At 40.5% G+C, this 19,878-nt stretch overlaps 1 protein-coding gene and 1 long non-coding RNA gene across 2 annotated transcripts in view; both read right to left on the bottom strand.

The window, feature by feature from the left end:
• Positions 1–4,494: 4,494 nt before the first annotated feature.
• Positions 4,495–19,878, bottom strand: part of nfic (nuclear factor I/C) — a 44,865-nt gene continuing 29,481 nt past the window's right edge. The window contains exons 6-13 of the mRNA XM_015020063.1: positions 14,996–15,070; positions 14,366–14,498; positions 13,265–13,386; positions 9,936–10,049; positions 9,642–9,799; positions 7,559–7,721; positions 6,943–7,031; positions 4,495–6,150 (exon numbers count right to left, since the gene is read on the bottom strand). Coding sequence (XP_014875549.1) covers positions 6,130–6,150; positions 6,943–7,031; positions 7,559–7,721; positions 9,642–9,799; positions 9,936–10,049; positions 13,265–13,386; positions 14,366–14,498; positions 14,996–15,070 — 875 coding nt within the window. The 3' untranslated portion in view covers positions 4,495–6,129. The remainder of the gene's footprint in view (positions 6,151–6,942; positions 7,032–7,558; positions 7,722–9,641; positions 9,800–9,935; positions 10,050–13,264; positions 13,387–14,365; positions 14,499–14,995; positions 15,071–19,878) is intronic.
• On the bottom strand, positions 10,437–11,433 carry LOC106938183 (uncharacterized). The gene is made up of 2 exons (XR_001422554.1): positions 11,056–11,433; positions 10,437–10,900 (listed from the first exon to the last, which is right to left on the bottom strand). It is a non-coding gene; the product is annotated as an uncharacterized LOC106938183 (long non-coding RNA).

Below are 19,878 nucleotides of genomic sequence, written 5' to 3'. Positions count from 1 at the left end.
ATGATCTGGTGACCATGCTTTCAGCACTTTAAAATTCATCCATAGACAGCAGCGGCTATTATTACTGCCGTAAACAGAGCGCTGCTGTGTGACGTCCACGTTCTTCTTTTGCGCATGCGGGTTGCTTTGGGGCTTATAAACTAAGAAGTCTGATTGCGGTTGCATTTAATTAGTAATAGAAACGTCCACACAGAAAAACATTGGAGATCAAGACCTATTGTCTGAATGTAGCCTTTGTCAATTTTGAAGGCTTGCAGTTGAGCTTTATAGAGAAAAGTGAGTGAAAATCCAGTTGTCTTTTGATTTCAGCCTGCTGTGGTAAGCAGCTCAATATCTAACGCTGTTAAATCGTTTTCAGACTACAGCTGGCATCACACAGTTTTGTAGAAAGCAAGATGAGAGACTCTTCATCAGTGCAGATTGAGTGTCTGCATAACTTAGCATACTCGTATGGTATAAGGTTATTATCAGGTCATTGCATAGTGTTTACATACATTTCAGCGGCACCTACGTGTGGGCTATATTGCGTTCTAGATTGCAGTACTCACTCTACGCTGATTCTAGCCATTAATTAGTGGATCCAGTTTTAACTGGAAATCCTATAATCTACACTACGGCATCAGATATACACAGAGACAATGGTGGAAAGCCATTTCCTTCACACAGGGTAATTAATTCACTCCTGATATAAATATGCACCAGTGTGATGGGGAATGAACCTGAACATTCCATGACTTGGTCACACTTTTGGAAGTTCACTCCACTGATGGAGGTGTTCCATGGTCTAACCACAATATGAATCAATTATGACCAATCAGTGCTGAAGACTCAGAGAGCTGCTTATAAATCTGAAGGAGCCACAAAGTAGCAGACTCTGTCTGGAGCAATCTTTCTTAGGAAAACATACAGAAACTTTGACATCAGATTTGCCATCCAAGCTCTGAGAATACAGTCACAACCTAAATGTGGAAAATCGACAGTTGGTCAACCTAAAACTTCTGCAACCCTGCAGAATGACAAGAAACTCCCTCATGCACCTTTAAAAGTGCTGCCTGCTGCATCTCAGCTTTCATCAATGTTTTACTGCTTCCTATGTATAGGCAAGGCACACAATGTGTTTTATGAACTATCGTGCAAAAAAGCAGTGCTGTAGTAAAAACAGAAAGACACAGAGAGGCTCTCCATCAGCTGCTCCAGAGTACTGCAAGGTAAAGCAGGATAGAAGTTGGGATATATTAAGCAAGGCCATGCATTCCTCTGGTCAGCACAGCAGTAGTGCCAGCACCATGCAGAACAGGCGAGAGCCCCACCAAAGGGAAAGGAAGTGACTCTTGTGTGGCTTTCTTTTGAGATTGAAGTTGGTAGGAAGTCCAAACTTGTGCGTGGAGGGAAGAATCATTGTGAGAATAAATTTGATGGATTTTCTCTACATGTAGCACCTGACAAGATCCATATGGAGACTTTGACATGCAAGAGAAAGTAGTGGACACTGTCTTGCATCTGCACATAGTGGCTTCCAACACTTGATGGCTACATTTTGGTAAAAGCACAACTCAGCAGGAGGCAAATCAGTTTCACGCTGCTTGTTAAAGCTTGAGACTAGTCAATAGAAAAACTAAATATTGCATCGCAATTGTTTGTATAATATAACCGCTGAAATTTTATCACAACTTCACCTCACATGATGAACCATCAAAATATACAAAAAAAACCCCCACCAAACATAGATCTGGATCACATTTTGTAATGTTATCAACATGAATAAAGTAAAAGCAATATTTAATAAGTAAATATAGAAGATTTAAAGTCAGATCAGGTCACTCAAATCCATATTTTAACCAGTTATGATTTTCATCCCGACTTGCTTCCATTTTCTGACTATAAACCTTGCAACGCGTCTGGATTTCTCCTGGTAAGTTAGTATTTTGAAAATATGAAAAAAAAAGTTCACAGAAATAATATCCAATCTGGCATATCATTTACTGTATAATATTTTTGTATGGCCTGTTTGTTGATTGTGGTTCTGGGCCCCAACTGGGTCACACTTCTGAAATATGACAGAATCTGAACCCTGATCAAACCAGACAAATATTACAGTGAGAGCCACATTTCCATGGTGACATGGACTAGAAGTGTCCTAACTTATTGCCATGCAAGCCATCATCAGGTTTAAAGCGCCTGAAGGCCCAAAAATTAGATTAGATCTAAAACGGTGATTATTTTTTAATCCTATTACCTGTACAACAATAGAATAAACACCGAATATTTAAATAAGATGAAAAAGCTAGCCATACTTTTCTAGAACAGCGATATGTAAATCATTGACTATGCTAAACATGATGGGGGTTTGTATGTTCTCCTTATCGAAACAGAAATAATAATACATTCTAGATTTTCTAGGCAAAATCTTTTCTTGAACAAAATTTAATTCTGAATCTCATAACTGAATATGGGTCACACTTTCGTGGACAAACCTTGCTGTATTTAAGATTAACAGCTGCACCACATTCTTTGACAAAAAGTTACTGAATGTTTGTGGTTTTATTTCCTTTGATATTTCAATTAAAGCACCAAAACACAGTTTGTAAAGGATGAATGCTTTGTATTTTTCCATTTTAAGACTTTAACTAGACTGCATGTGCTCTGAGAAAGGCCTTGGTTGTCTGTTCTGTATTTAATACGCACCAAATGATTGGTACCATCCTTCAGTGGAGGTTGTAAATTCATTCTGATGGCTGCAAATGGCCAACAGGACACACTTTGGACACAGACTAGGAGTGTATTACAGAACGAAGGTGTCCAGCTCTTTGCTAAGAGAAGTGTTGTGTTAGATATGAGCCTGCTGTAACACAGCTGGCTGAATCTCTACCTCAGTATGTAATCCAACTCTACAGAGGCCCACCAGTCATCCCTCATGATCATTAAACATCCAGAACACAAACCACTTGAGGAGTGGAGTTTGACAATCCTGATAAAGAAGATTATTTGAAATTATGGGTTGTCAAATCAAGTACAAAATAACTTTTTAGCATTAAAACATGCAAGGTTTGGACAAAAAGCACTACTAAGTAGCTCGTACTGAAAGTGACTAGATGAAATGAGCTGATAAACAACAGCTCCAATCAGATAAAGTGCACTGGTATAACAAAATTTAGTTTGTTTGTAGATGTTAAAGGTGGGAAATAAAACTGCTGCATCATGGAGTATAGAACAGCAAAGTTACTGAATGTAACTTTGCTGTATTCCAGATGTTCAGACCCTTTATGATCCAGTGTTGCTATGGGGCCCAGGCTTGTGTATTACTGGTTTCCACCAGATGTCTGACTTCTGCCTAGGACAAGACAGATAACACCATGTTTAAACTTCAGACCACAACCTGCAGGACATTCTATGTCACACAAATGATGAGCAAAATATTGAGAACCAAGCCTAAGTCTGAGGAGGCTTTTACAAACAGAAACATTTGGTGTGCTTTTCAGTTCTACTAGAACCCACCACCATCCGATGGACACATTTAGGTAAACTCTTAATTTTACAAGTTTTTGTTTGCTCAAATGTCTAATCATGTTAAATAACTTGTAGTATGTGTTCCGATGAGGCTCATTTGTCAGATCAAAAGTAACTTTTGAAAATAACCTTTCAGCAAGTATTAAACATACTTTCACTATAAGGCAACATTTCTGTATTAAAATGTTTATTTTATCTTATTTATTTTAATTGTCATATTTTCATTAAATGTAAGTGGATAATTATCATTACTAAAGGAAATAAGGGCTTTCAAACATCCGTCTGTGTGTTACTAATCTATACAATGTGTTTCACTTACAGATAAAGTTCGTGAAACAAATGGACTTTTCGAAAATATTCTAATTTATTGAATGGGTCTGTACTATTTGTCCTGGACAAGTATTTCTTTGTTCATTTATGTTTAGTGTTTTGATCGCCATAGCAACAAATGAAAACGTGATGCGGAGTTATGGGTAACACTTTATTTGAAGGGGGGTGAATAAGACTGACATGACACTGTCATAAACATGACATAACACCTGTCATGAACATGAATAAGCCTTCACGAATATTTATGACTGTTGTCATAAAACGTGATTCGGTAAATTATGACACTTTTAATACAAAGTTGGCATTATTCAAAATGTCTTTGTTATGACAACTTAACATTAACCAAGAAATCATTGCTGATATAAATTTGTTATAAAAGTATTATTGATTGCACTTTAAAAAATAGGTAACTTTATGTTATTAAAGGTAAAGTTTAAACAGTAATGATTTCTTGGTTAATGTCAAGTTGTCATAACAAAGACATTTTGAATAATGTCAACTTTGTATTAAAAGTGTCATAATTTACCGAATGACGCTTTATGACAACAGTCATAAATATTCATGAAGGCTTATTCATGTTTATGACAGGTGTTATGTCATGTTTATGACAGTGTCATGACAGTCTTATTCACCCCCTTCAAATAAAGTGTTACCGAGTTATGTACTAAAAGAGTGTAGAAGTAGAGATAATGAGAATACTGCTTTGATTCAGTTTCATTATAAGAATGTGGATTTGAGTCTCCTTTACATAAACACAGCAGGGGATTACTCTGATGAAATTAAACACTGATACCAGAAGCTGTTCTATGCAGCACGATTTAGAAATAATAATAATAATAATAATAATAATAATAATAATAATAATAATAATAATTGACTAAAGCATTATTTTACAGCTGACCCCAGACTTTTAGCATCATGAAAAACGATGTCTGCCTTTAAAACCTGGTCCTGGCTTGCCTCCTTACACCACTGCTGATGTCAGCTCTGGTCTGAAACTCAACCTGAGGTCCCATACAGTGAACATTCAGTGCACATAGGGTTGAGGTTGGCCATTCCAGAACCTAACAGAGCCCAATACTCTTTCTAGAAGTCAAAGAGACACCATCCTCCTCTCCTCAGGTCAGTATGTAGAGCTCCTGCACACCACAAACACTTTAGAGTAGTCAGGCTTAACAATACTCCACACTACCAATTCTTTCTCAAAAAAAGGGAGGTCAATATGACCATAGTGCACTGTTGGCTTTCACAGACACATGAACATAACATTTCCTCAGAACAGAGCAGGAAAGAGAACGCACAAACACAAACAGGTAAGCATCCGCAGGCTGCTGCATTGCTTTCTACACTGATCACCTTCATTAACCAGAAACATGGCTGCATGTCAACAGGTCCTGACTCACAGGCAGAAACCCGTGTCTCCATAGGAACAGACATCTCCAGCATGTTATCCCAAACATCCACAGAAGTTTACTAGCTTTTCCTCTCAATCTCTAAAAGTACTTGTGTTGTGTTGAACAAGGCAAGAAGATAAATCTTATTTCACTCCTTATTTTCATCTTAAAATCATATTAAATATTTTTGCAATGCAACCTAAAAGCTTCAGCTTGATGATTGTCAAAAAAAAGAAAGCTTTTGTCTCAAGATGGATGGGAATGAAAAACAAACTCAGCTCATCTCAATAATGACTAAAAAGTGCAAACAAACATACATAGAAACATTCTAGTCAGTCTGGAAATGAATGGAGGCTTGTTTGCATATATTAAAAGCAGCACCTGCATTGATGAAGGCAGGAGGACCGGAGGTTCCAGTCGTTGGAGCTGCGATGTATACAGGCCTCCAGCAGGACTTAAAGCAGACAGCCTGGAATAAAGGCTGACATGTATCCTGGGACAACAGGGTCCATCCTTGGGATGCAGTGGGGTTACAAGCTTCCCAGAACCTGCAGAGTTGATGCGTAGTTCTTTAGAAACCAATCTGACGTCTGCACCAACCCATAGCCTTCATGTGAAAATCCCAGAAGCTGTCAGTTATGACAGTTATGTAGTATTATATAGCAGAGTTCAATCAGGCACCGCTACATGGCTGAGCAGCATCCACCTTTCATCTAGGTCCTCTCCTGTGAGAAGCATACATAAATACATGGTCATATATATTTATGTATGCATGAGACCAGGGTGTGGCATTCCTAGAAAACTGGACATATTTTCTGCTCTGATAGTGTCTTGATGGGATTATTTCCTCCAGGTCAGCTTCAGCTGTCAGCTTCATCAGCTTTCTGCCAAAGTTCGCTTAGTTGCCCAGATACCAAGACTGGAAGAGAAACAAAGAAGAGTCAGGATATAAACAAGAAGGAATCGGATCAGACCTGAGCAGGGATTTCCTTCAGAAGCAGAACATTCCACTTAGATGAAGACTAGAGTAAATTTGGTGTACTCTTACTTCTCTGCCTTTATTCAGCTGACTAAAAACATGATTACATTTCTATTACAAGTTCCAACCTAGAGAGTGGTAGGCATTACTGTCACTACATGCTTGCTCTGAACTGAAATGTTTTCTTTCAGAGTATTATTGCATTTTGACCTGCGATGGACTGGTGACCTGTCCAGGGTGACCCCATCGCTCACCCGTTGACCGCTGGAGATAGGCACTAGCCCCCCTCAATACCCCACCCGGGATAAGCGTGTAGGATAATGGATGGATAGGTATTTTTGTATATACTACAAAATTGCAAACTAAAGTCAAAAGTAACAAATTCAAAGAAAGAAAAATATTTGTTCTTTCAAAATCCAAATAATTCAGCTGACAATGCATTTTATAGTTCTTAAATGAAATGCAGAATAAATCAAGAGGTTTTACTTGAGCCATTTCTCAGGCTTCAGCCTTCTGCAGCCTGAAGCCTGGAAGGCAGTGCTATCCACCAGTCAAGGTTTCTATTCAGTAGAACACCAACCAACGTCTTCATCGTTTGTTAGGTGAAGACATTCAATCATTTTCTGCTGATGTTGCTAGCATCAGGTTTACCACTGGAATCTTATAATTTATTTTATATCAGTAATTTAGGCCATAACCTGATTCCAAGGTTGCAGAAACAGCTGTACTGACCTGGGCTTGGTACAGCCCCCCAGGGTCTCGGGGGTTGACTCCAACGAAGGAAGACCGGCTGGCAGGTGGGGTCCCAGGAGCAGAGTATGCTGAAGGAATTATACACTCTCATGTTAGTGTTATTACCAATAAAATGTTTTTCTATCATTAAGGAAAGGCAGGGAAAACATCTTGTAAATGTGTGAAGCAGAAGAGGTTCTGTGGTTGAGTTTATTTTTCCAGACTGAAAGTTAAATTGCTGAAAGAATAATTAAGGGAAAATTTGGTATTTGGTTAGAATCGCATACAGTAAAATAAAAAAATAACATCAAGTTATACTCCTATCATGTTAATGGTAGGTGGTTATGTTTTCACACATCTTTGTTTCTGTCCCATGTCAGTCCATTGTGGCTCAGCAGAGTTCATATTAGTCTGCGTGGTTCTAACTATAAATCAGAGCCTGCTTCATACAACAGAAAACAAATAAAATTACTCAAGGTCAGATAACAGCTCTTATGACCATGAGTCTGTTATTGCTGCTCCTAAACCTTGTAGTTCATGCAGATTAAAACTAAGCATGTAAACAGATGCATTCTGTGTAGACATGTATTATAGAAATAGTTGTGAGGAAACTTACAGGGTGATGTAGGGGAATTTGCCCCCCCATCAGAGGCAGAGGTAGAAGCTTTGGACTCTGTGGGAACTGCTGGTCTGGGGAGGGAGGATGCTGGTCCTGGGGGCGCTAACATCTGGGAGGAGATATAATGGCTGGGCACTTTAACCTGAGTGCTGCCATTCAGCTGCAAAACAGATGAGTGGTATAATTATCTTTTGGTAAAGAGACAGAAAAACACTGGTTTTAAATAGTAACAGGCGACACATAGAAATGTAAGCAGCATTTTAACGCTACATGCAGTGAAAATGAATTCAAGATACTAATCTAACATTTTTCATATTTCAGATAACTTTTTGGGGATTTTTTGTATACTTTTAAAAAATAATATAGGAACTCGACTTTGTCTACACAGATAATTTCATCTAATAATCCCTAAACAAGTGTGTTTTCAAAAACAGCTAAGGATGGAACTTTTAATGGTAGCATATGAATGTATCCTGTAGCGTCTACCAGAGGAGATGGAGAAGAGTCAACATCCATGGTGAGAAGGCTCTCTAATGATTCAACTGGCTCTTCACTGCAGTCAGCCAGCATAAATGTCTGAAAGGGGAAGAGTGGACCTGTCCTCACGGTCTGCTGTCCCACACTGGTCAGCAGCAGCTGGGGGAGCTCCCTGAGGAAGTCAAGTGCTTGCTGTGCTTTCACTTCTTGGGGGGAGGTGTGTGCGGACCATGAAAGGTCAACACATGTTTGGGCTCCAGAGGAACGTGAAGCACCCCATCCTCTTAACTTTTATTCCATTCCCAAAGAAGATGGAGCGTGTGGAGCGCTCCATTTCCTGAAAATCATGATCCATAATGCTCACATGTTGGACATGTTCAGGTCACATTCCAGACCTTCTTTAGGCTGATTTATTGTTTTTTGAAATCAATCTTCTGGATCAATCTGATTAACAGATGTGACGATGGTTAAACCCTGCTCCCATAAAAGTTTCAATGGACTGTATTTGCTGTGTGGCTGGAGACCTCTGCTTCATTCTCTGGGCTTTGTGAAGCTGGAGGACAGCAAAACAGCTGAAACATTGAGTTCCTTGAAATCAGTGCTAAAAAGCTAACTGTTTATAGTGCATTCACACCAAACGCGTTTCGCGTGTCTGGTTTACATTCAAAGTCTATGTGGAGGTGTGTCAGAATAGTGCTAGCCATTGTTTTTCGTTGTTGGCCTATTTGTTGGATGTATCGGACGCTCCAAATGCACTGCAACGGGCCATCAATGCGCCTCCACATAGACTTTGAATGTAAATAAGACAAACGCGTTTGATGTGAACACACCATTAGAGTTGCTTTTGAATCACAATCACTGGAATATTGACCAATATATTTGATGTGTAATGATGATTTTGATGATGGCACTTGACAAAATGTAACATAACTGGTTTCACAATTGGTGACTGTATGTTGTTAAAACACTTTGAACTGACTTGTTGCTGAAATATGTTATACAAATTAACTTCTAGGAGGAGGTGCAGTGGGAACAGCAGGTGGCATAAATCCCTTCTGCTCCAGACATTTAAATCCTCACCCATGCTTTCTCATCTTCTGCACTTCCTGTCTCAGTGCCTCCTGTTTCCTCTTCCTCCTCCAAGCACAGATGTCACTGACGTTGCGATACCTCCACTGCCATTCTGGAAGGGCAGGCTGAATCAAGTCATTCCTCAGAAGTCAGGACAATGATTCCTCGTCTTCCCGTTTCAGCTTGGTCCTCTTCACCTCACAGCCCTACAATCCTGCAGCTCCTTCAAGGGTTCTGCTGTTGGGCTTCAGCGTTCTGCTGCCAGCCTATAGTCTTCTGCTGCCGGCCCCCAGGGTTCTGCTGGTGGACCCCAGGTTTCTGCTGCCGGCCTCCATGGTTCTACCGACAGCCTCCAAGATGCTGCCACCAATAGATGGCAAAAAGATTTTTTTCTTTCCTCCATAACAAGGTTTCATTTTGTTCTGTGTACTGCTCTTTGTGACAGTTCACCCAATTGTTCACTAACTTGAAATTACTTTTTGTGAAGTGCCTCAAAATGATATATTTGGATTATAGATGCAGAGGAACTTACAGAGCTGGGGGACTGATTTGCAGGGTCACAAGCCAATGAGACTAGATCCTTCAAGGGGTCCTGGGCCAGATGGGGGGGGTATCGGATTGCTCCATGAGCAAAGTAGGAAGAAGATGGAAAGTGAAGCGATGAGGAGGGATGAGGACATCTAGAGAGACCTGAAAGAATATAAAATATTTGTGAAATTTCTATAGGAAAATATCTTATAAATGTAACATACAGTATGACTGTGGAAGACCTGGTGTGTTTGTAAAGCAGAGCAAGAGAATGTTAGGGTCTCTGAGTGCTACACACCACTGTGCACTGCTATAACTGGCCGGTGGTGCTGAGTGAAGGATCCCACCCTTGGTGAGCCCTCCTGTGGAGAAGGGCTGTCCAGATCTGCCTTCTTCACTGGGGGAGACAAACCTGTACCACAAAAAAATAAATATACACTTCAATATTAAAACCATGCACATTTCTTTTCATTGCTAAATCTTAACAATAACATATGTTAGAATAACATAACATCTATTGTTAGAAGACAGTATGTAACTCGGCATCTGTGCCGAGTTACATAGATGAAGGCACATAAAGAAAAAAAGGTACAGCAAATATTGGTGGGGACTGTCCCCTTCATGCCAGAGTTGGTTGGGACATGTCCACACCAGTCCTTCGGGAAGTTACACCTATGGTTGTAACATTCAGTTTAATCAGCTGCTGTTTAAAAAAGAAACAATAACAAAATCCTAAAATAAATAAATAAATGAGGTCTTGTGTGGAGGTCTTCTTACGCTGTTTTGTGTTGTTGTTTTATATCGCCAAGAGAATCGGTCTTTCTTCAACTTTTGTCACTTAAGCCTGACAAAGTCAGTCACCAAACATGGGTTTCCAAGACGTTGTGTGTATTTATAATTTTTCATTGCTGATATAAGAGAATGGAAGCTGGCTGGATAGCAGGGCACAAAATTTAAGACTTCCTGAAAAGATGAGCGTGTAGGCTTTCTGGTAAATCCTGTTCTAATGTAAAATATAGCAGATTACTGGATTAAGGAAATTTCTTTGAGAATTTGGAAACAGTTGCTTTTTATTTCCCAAAGTTATAGATATTTTGGCTGCCTGAAATAATCTATTCTACCTCCATAAAATGGGAACAAATTGATTTAAATCCAAGTCTTTAACTGTGTTTATTCTTCTCATATCTCAAATCCTGTGGATTTGGTAACAGTTGATCATTATTTGCCAAAGATAAAGGGAGGGGAACCATATATTTTAGCTGCCTGAAATAATCCGTCCCTTAACACGGCAACAAATTAATTTACCAACAAGTATTTAGCTGTGCTTATTCCTCTGATCATCAACAACAAATCCTGCAAGTTTGAAAACATTTGCTCTTTGCCAACGTCATAAGGGGGGAACCATATAATTTAGCTACCTGAAATAATCTGTTCCCCCTCTACAGCATGGGAGCTAATTAATTTACCAGAAAGTCTTTCACCATGCTTTTTCCTCTCTTCATCAACAACAAATCCTGTGATTTTGGTAGCATTTGCTCTTATTTGCCAAAGTTAAAGGGAGGGGAACCATATATTTCAGCTGCCTGAAATAGTCCATTCCCCCTGTATAACATGGAAATAAATAATTTTCTAGCAAGTCTTTAAATGTGCTTATTCCTCTCTTAATGAACCACAAATCCTATAAGTTTAAAAACATTTGCTCAATTTTTGCCAAAGTTATGAGGGGGGAACCAAGTATTTTAGCTGGATGAAATAATCTGTTCCCCCTTCATAACATGGGAGCAAATTAATTTACCTGCAAGTCTTTAACTGTGTTTATTCTTCTCATCATCAACAACAAATCCTGTGGATTTGGTAACATTTGATCATATTTTGACAAAGTTATGATGGGGGAACCAAATATTTTACCTACCAGAAATAATCTGTTCCCCCCAGATAACATGGGAGCTAATTATATTACCAGCAAGTCTTTAACCATGCTTGTTCCTCTCTTCATCAACAACAAATCCTGAGATTTTGGTAAGATTTTCTCGTTATTGTCCAAGGTTACTTGAGGGAATCAATTATTTTAGCAACCCGTTCCCCCACCGTAATATTGGGACAAATTATTTTACCAACAAGTCTTTAACTGTGTTCATTCCTCTCATCATCAACATATCATGTGATTTTGGAAAATGTTGCTCATTATTAGTCAAAGTTAAAGAGAGGAACCAAACATTTTAGCTGCCTGAAATAATCCATTCCACCTCCATAAAAGGGAGCTAATTTTTTTTTTTCACAAAATCTTTACCTGTGCTTATTCCTTTTTTTATCACCAGTAAATCCTGCAAGTTTGAAAACACTTGCAGGTGTTTTGCCAAAGTTATGAGGGGGAAACCTACTATTTTAGCCACCTGAAGTAATCCGTCCCTCCCTCCCCCAGTTCTTATTCCTCTCTTCATCAACAATAAATCCTGCGATATTGGTAAGTTATGCCAAAGTTATGCCAAAGTTATGAGGGGGAGCCACACACACATGCTATTTTAGCAGCCTATATGTTATAGAGGGGGAACAGCCTGTTCCCCCTTTTTAACATAGGAAGAAATTAATTTACCAGCAAGTCTTTAACTATATTTATTTCTCTCATCATCAACAATAAGTCCTGATATTTTCGTAAAATTTGCTCTTTGTTTGCCAGAGTTATGAGGGGGGGACCAAATTCTTTATCCACCTGAAACAATCTGTTGCAGGATTTATTATTCATCAAGAGAGGAAAAAAGTAAAAAATTTGGTAGTAAATTAATTTGTTCCCGTGCTATGGAGGGTGAACAGATTATTTCAGGTAGCTAAATTATATGGTTCTCCTGTAATGACTCTGGAAAATAATGTGCAAATGGTACCAAAATCAAAGGATTTCTTGTTCATCAAGAGAGGAATAAGCACAGTTAAAGACTTCTTGGTAAATTAATTTCTTCTCATGTTAAGGAGGGAACAGATTATTTAAATCAGCTAAAATATATGGTTCCCCCCTTATAACTTTGGCAAATAAAGAGCAAATGCTACCAAATTCTCAGGACTTACTGTTGATGATGAGAGGAATAAACAAAGACTTGCTAGTAAATTAATTTGTTCCTATGAGATGGAGGGGGAACAGATTATTTCAGGTAGCTGAAAAAACAACACAAAACAGCCGTAAGAACACCTCCACACAAGACCTTTATTTTACGATTTTGTTATTGCTTCTTTTTTAAACAGCAGCTGATTAAACTGAATGTTACAACCTTGACATGATTATATGAGTTGTTTTTACTGAGAAATTGATCAGAAGCGCCGTGAAAATGGTCAGATCCGCCAGATCTGCCTCTCTGGCTGCAATGCGCGCTCCCGACACAGGGGGAACAGATTTTCACAGGGGAATAGAATTTCACACAAGACTGGTCAGGCTGGCCGTGCTCCGAAGCAGGGCCCTGAAAAGCAGGGCCAGGCCCGAAAAAAAGCAGGTGGAAAAGCTCTGAAAGCGAGTCGAGCTGAGCCGGTGGAAAAGGGGCATTATAAATTCTTCTGCTGACAGAAAATAAAACAATTTAAGTCTCTGTCTCTCAGGCTAACTGGTACCTATGTCCAATAAGATGTTGCTTATTGTGTTACCTCCTTCCAAGTCATCAGTCCAGTTCCTGGAGCTGCTAGCAGGAGATGCAGGTGAATTGTAATACTCCCCTCCAGGACTATCAGCATCCTCTTCAATGGAGCCGGACTTAAGGCGTTTACTCCTACAAACAGATTAGTATAATCATTCTGGACTTAAGTTACTGTTCAAAATTTTTGAACAAAAACAATAAATATGCGTAAGTGTTGTCCTGCTAAATAAAATTGCTCTTTTAATATCAAAAATGTCCTATTTATGAGTAGACATGTTGGATTACAGTAAACTCTGTCAAAAGAACACACATAAATGTATCTAATGTATGTCGCTCATAGATATTGCATGCCAACCATTTTTCTTCATAAAATAATTTATTTAAAGAAGAAATTATGAGATGCAAGCAACTCCAGGCCTACAAGTGGGCAACTCCAGGCCTCAAGGGCCGGTCTCCTGCAATTTTTAGATGCATCTCAACTTCAACACACCTGAGTCAAATAATGAGGTTGTTAGCAGGACTCTGGAGAACCTGACTGCACTGAGGAGGTGATTCAGCAATTGGATTCAAATGTGTTGGACCAGGGAGACATCTAAGAGTTGCAGGAGACCGTCCCTTGAGGACCAGGATTGCCCACCCCTGCGCTATCCAGTACTAAAGCAAGCCTATTCAAAACTAATGCAAGCCTATCTAAAACTAACACAGGCCTTTTCAATGCTAATATATTAATTAATATGTCTCACTCTGCATATTTTCACTAATGCAACATAAATCCTCCCTTAGATCACTGATGAGAAATGATATATGCCAGGCAGGTACAAAAAGTCAACATAAAAACACAGAAGAAGCTATCTGTCTCTTAAGTTTCCCCTCCAGGGTGTGGTCTCTCCTGTTTTCAACATGTTTATTCTGCTTTACTTCAGTTCCCATCTTCTGTTTTTTCTTCGACTTCAAGCACAACCTAATAAACTTGCTAGATGAGTCCCTTGATTCTGAGTTTTCCTTTTTTAACTCTAAAATATAATCAGCATCAACTCATATAATCAACTGATTATATTATACAGATATAATATAATCAGTGAACTCAGATGCATATTTTGTGTGTGCATACCCGCTGGAGGATGTGCTGGCCAGTGACCGTCGCAGGCTGACCGGTTGGTTGATGGACTGGTTAAGGTCATAGGCTAGATGACCTTGAAGCTCCCCAATAGAGAAACCAGGTCCCACTCCTGTAACTACTGGAGCTACACATAGAAGCAAAAAACTCTCTTCAGACTTCTCTTCAGACACAAACTGAAACTTCTACACCCAAACTGTTGATGTTTTGGATCATTCTGACATTCAGATTTGGATATGAATATTTCTTAATTGGTGTTGTTCAAGACTCAAATTTTTGGGAGTTAAAGGAAGAGCTCAAAAGAAAAAAATATTTTAAATAACTAAATGGGATGTAATGGAAGGTTAAAGCACAAGTGAGTGCTAGGGAGAAAGTAAGTGAATAGTGTAATGAGAATGAAATAATAAGAGCTAAAGTTTACCAAAAGAAATGGCTACCTTAGGTAAACCCCATCAGTTTATCTCATGATGACGGTTCCATGGCATTTGTTGGTTGACACTTGTCGCATGCTAAATTTCTGGCTTAATATATTAATCATTATTTTTTCCCCCCTCTAGATTGTTGACCCATGCTGAGACATTGGACAGTTCACTTTCACTGCCTCGTTCAGGTAAAAAGACTTACTTCTCGAGACCTGGACCAACTCAGGAACACTGAAGACTCCTGAAGTCACAAAACTTTCCTGGAACTCTGGGCCATCTGCAGAAACAAACAGTCAGTTAAAGACTGTCGTGAGTCTGGGGAAATGGCAAATATATGCACACACACATGCACACACTAGACTTTCAACCTTCTACTTTGTCCTTACTACTCTTCAATTATTGGACATGGGATTGAACAAAATATCTGCGCTACAAAGGTTCAAAAATATTAGTTTGGAGTTTACATCTTACCTGGATTGTGACTAGAGGTTTAAGGAACAGAAAGAAGGATGAACGGAAAATGTACTAGACATTCTGATAAGACTTTGAGGATGACATGTTTTTAGAGTTTCAAGCAAGACAATGATCCCAAACACACAGCCAAGAAAACTCCTAACTAGTTTCAGAGAAAAAAAGTATCAAAAGAGCTGAATGTCAGTGTTCATAGAAAGGACCTCCAGAACTTCCAATATTTGAGGACCATTTGTGTAGAACAATGGGTCAAAATCACACCTAAATATTGCATGAAACTTGTTTGTTAGAAAGAAGAAAGACAGTCAATAAAATATTCTTAGCTAAATGACAATCCTGTGGAAGCTGCTATGATCTAACCTAACCTTCTATGTGCACTGTTGTCTTATACAAATAAAGAATTTATGTACCGTATTTTCCGCACTATAAGGCGCACCTAAAAACCTTCAATTAAACTCAAAAGCCAACAGTGCGCCTTATAATCCGGTCCGCCTTATATATGGACCAATATTGACCCACAACAGGTCTAGCAACTACAGTAAGCAGCCGCCAACTTCATTTTCGTCCGTAGAAGAAAAAGCGCGTGGTGCATGCTGGGATAGTTGTCAGAAAGCTGGTTTGTAATCTATTAATAAAGTTTGACTGACCTATCTACCTACCGACCGTCTAGAATCAGGTCGTCTGGAGGTCATTTAGCACCACGTTCTCCACGAACATGCTGTCCGTGAACGGAGAAGGGTGACCATCGTCTGGCCAAGCCCCGGCCTAGTCGCGGAAGGCTCTCCTTGCCGACCGGAGTCGGACTGTTTTGTTGACATTCCCTTGAGTGCAGCTCCATCTAGTGGATGCATAACGTAACTCCAGCCTCTGCTGTAGCGTCTATTCTATGCGCTTATAATGCGGTGCGCCTTATACAGTATATGAAAAAAGTTTTAAAATAGGCCATTCATTGAAGGTGTGCCTTATAATCCGGTGCGCCTTATAGTGCAGAAAATACGGTAATGTGTATGTATGGGCTGCCACCTTATGATGGTAGAGGGGTTTGAGTGTCTCAGTGATCCTAAGAGCTATGCTGTTTGGGGCTTCATGCCCCCTGCATACCATTTTGCACCCAAGACCTATCTGGCTTAGGTGACCTATCACCCAAACCAGACAAGTCCTAGGCAAGGAACCAGACAAAGCGCAGCCCGAAGACTCCTTATGACAAGCAAAACCATTGGAAACAATGTTCCCTCGCCCAGACATGGGTAATTGGGGCCCCACTCTGGAGCCAGGCCTGGCGGTGGGCCACGTTGGCGAGCTCCTGCTGGCCAAACTTTAACCCATGGACCCCAGTCTGGCACAGCCCGAAGAGGAGATGTGGGTCCCCCTTCCCAGTGGCTCACCACCTGTGGGAGGGCCGAAAGGATCAGGTGCAGTGTGTGATGGGTGGTGGCCGAGGGCAGGGACCTTGGCGATCCGATCGTCGGCTACAGAAACTGGCTCTTGGGTCATGGACAGTGGCGCAACTGCACATTATTCAGGTGGATGCGAAAACATAAATCGCGCCCCCCCACTGAGGCGAGGATACGTTAAGTGTGAAACTCGTGCTAGATTTACCTCATTATGTGCGTGAGGTGAAGGAGCGTAAGGCGCGCTGAAGTGTATGGGAAAACATAATCGGCACCCTCCAGACGGGGTTTTGGCGCCCCCTCTGGTGCTGCGCCCCTATGCGTTGCATGCGCTGCATACCCACTTTTTGCGCCACTGGTCATGGAATGGCACGTCTCTGGTGGGGAAGAAGCCTGAGCAAGTGTGAGGTTGAGAGGTTCTGGCTAGAAATAGTCGGTCTGACCTCGACACATGGTTCTGGTTCTGGAGCCAGTCTCCTTGAGAGGGGTTGGGCATTCTTCCACTCTGGAGTTGCTCATGGTGAGAGGCACTGGGCAGAAGTGAGCATAGTTGTTGCCTCCCATCTTGGGTGCCTGTACATTGGGGTTTACCTCATTGAAAATGAAGGTAGCCTCCCTCCGCCTATGAGTTCTGACTGTTTGAGCTTATGTGGCAAACAACAGTTCAGATTACCCACCCTTTTTTGGAGTCCTTGGAGGGGGTACTGGAAAGTGCTCCTCCTGGAGACTCCCTTGTTCTGCTGGGGGACTTTAACGCTCACATGGGCAATGACAGTGAGACCTGGGAAGAGCGGCCCCTCTGATCTGAACCTGAGTGGTGTTCTGTTGTTAGAGTTCCTGGCTCGCCATGGATCGCCTTCTTCACTACCCGGCATTTCCAGCCCTTTAAAGATGACAGCATCAACAGGTTATGGGCCCAGGAAGGAGCTTGGCGGCCGATGGAACCGATTATGTTTTGACGGAGATGAGAAGAAGTATGAGTTGTGGGAAACCAAGTTCTTAGCCCACTTACGTCTGCTTGAGCTGAAGAGCACCATATTATTGAAAGACGAACCCGATGATGCGGAAGAAGACGCCACCAAGAACGAAGAGGCATATGCAGAATTAATCCAAGTTTTGGATGATAAGAGTCTGTCCCTTGTCATGAGAGATGCTGCAGATGATGGCAGAAAAGCCTTAAAGATCCTGAGAGATCACTACGCTGGTTCTAGTAAGCCACGAGTGATCAGTTTGTATACGGAACTGACGTCTCTTCAGAAAGCCGTCAATGAGAACATCACTGATTATATTATACGAGCAGAAACTGCAATTACAGCGTTGCGTAATGCAGGAGAAGTTTTAAGTGGTGGCCTGCTGACAGCAGTGACTTTAAAAAGCCTGCCTGATGAGATCAAACCATTCTCTGTTTATGTTAGACAGAGTGATGAAAAGTTAATTTTTGCCCAATTTAAAACGAAGCTGAGAAGCTATGAGAGCACAGAGAAGTTGTGTGTTGCTGGCTCAGCTGAAGATAGCGTGATGAAAGTTAAAGGAAGAGACAATTGGAGTATAAAACTCACCTGTTACAACTGTGGCGAGAGAGGGCACAAAGCCCTGGATTGTCCTTCAACCTCGGGCGAGCACAGAGAGCCAAAACAGTGGTATAGTTTCTGCAAGAGCGCCACGTATAAGGACTTAATTGTCGGCAGAAAAGGCGAGACAAGCTCAAGCGAGCAATGGATGAGGAGGATCATACATTTGCTTTCAAGGTGAAACAGATCGACAATGCCCAGATCTATGGCACGAAGGTGAAGGGTCTCATGGTCTACTTGGGTGCAACAAAGCACATCATGACAGACGCTGCAAAATTCAAGGATTTTGACTCGACTTTAAGCCTCAGAGCCATATTTTGGAGTTGGCTGATGGCGTGAGGGCCAGTGGCATTGCACTGAAGAAAGGCACCGCCAGAGTTTGCTTGAGAGACAGCAACGGCCGAATTGTGGAGATGATGTTAATGGACATCTTATACGTGCCGTCATTTTCCCAGGACATCTTTTCGGTTAAAGCTGCAACTGCCTGAAGAGCGCCAGTCATCTTCAAAGATGGACAGAACTGGCTCATCCATAAAAATGGTACGGCTTTTTATATTTATGGTTATGACAGACTGTTCTATTGAAATACTCTTACAGATGATGTTGATGCCTGCTATGACATCCAAACGTGGCATGAAATTTTAGGTTACGGTAACTATGATGATGTGTCAAAGTTGGAGGGTGTTGCAGATGGAATGAAAATTATAGGTAAAACTGAAAAACCTGATCTGAAATGTGAAGTATGCATAAAGGGTACATTTGCTCAGACCAAGAGTAGAGATCCTGATGAAAAAAACTAAAGATGCACTAGATCTTGTACATGCAGATCTGGCTGGACTAATAGAACCAGCTGCTAAAGATGCTTCTACAGATGATTAGTCAGGTGCTATTTTTACCTATTTTCTGAAAGCTAAGAGTGATATTGTTAAAGGGACAGAGAAGTTTATTGCAGATCTGGCACCTTATGGGAAAATCCAATGTATAAGATCAGATAATGGAACTGAGTTTATATCAAGAGAGTTCCAATCATTGCTTAGTCAAAATGCTATTAGACCCCTTATTCTCTCCATTAGAATGGGACAGCTGAGAGAACATGGAGAACTGTCTTTGAAATGGCAAGATGCATGTTAATTGAGAGTAAACTGCCTAAAGATTTATGGACATATGCAGTTCAGACGGCTGCTATTATCCGTAATAGATGTTACAATAGACGTGTTGAGCAGACTCCATATTACATGTTAACCGGAAAGAAACCTGACCTTTCAAAAATGACGACTTTTGGATCTGAATGTTATGCATATAAATATGACAAGAAAAAGTTGGATCCACGTTGTGAAAAGGGAATTTTTGTTGGTTATGACAAAATTAGTCCTGCATATCTTGTTTTTTATCCAGACACAGGTAGAGTACTTAGGAATAGGCTGGTAAAGTTTACCACAAAAAGTACCAATGAATGTGACACTCAGACTGATGATGACATAAATGAGAATATTTTACTCAAGAAGAAAGTTGAAAGTGAGCAATCAAAAACAGATTTGAGAACAATTATCTCACAGGAGATTAAAACTGAGACTTGTGACATAGATGGGAACTTAGATCAAAGTGAAGTTAACCTTGGTGCATGTTATCCTAAGAAAGAAAGGAAACCTCCT

Source organism: Poecilia latipinna, unplaced genomic scaffold (genome assembly GCF_001443285.1).
Source record: "Poecilia latipinna isolate Pla-1442-1.1 unplaced genomic scaffold, P_latipinna-1.0 Scaffold2528, whole genome shotgun sequence".
Taxonomy (NCBI): domain Eukaryota; kingdom Metazoa; phylum Chordata; class Actinopteri; order Cyprinodontiformes; family Poeciliidae; genus Poecilia; species Poecilia latipinna.
Note: the sequence above shows the minus strand (reverse complement) of the source record. Positions and strands in the feature narration are given on the sequence as shown.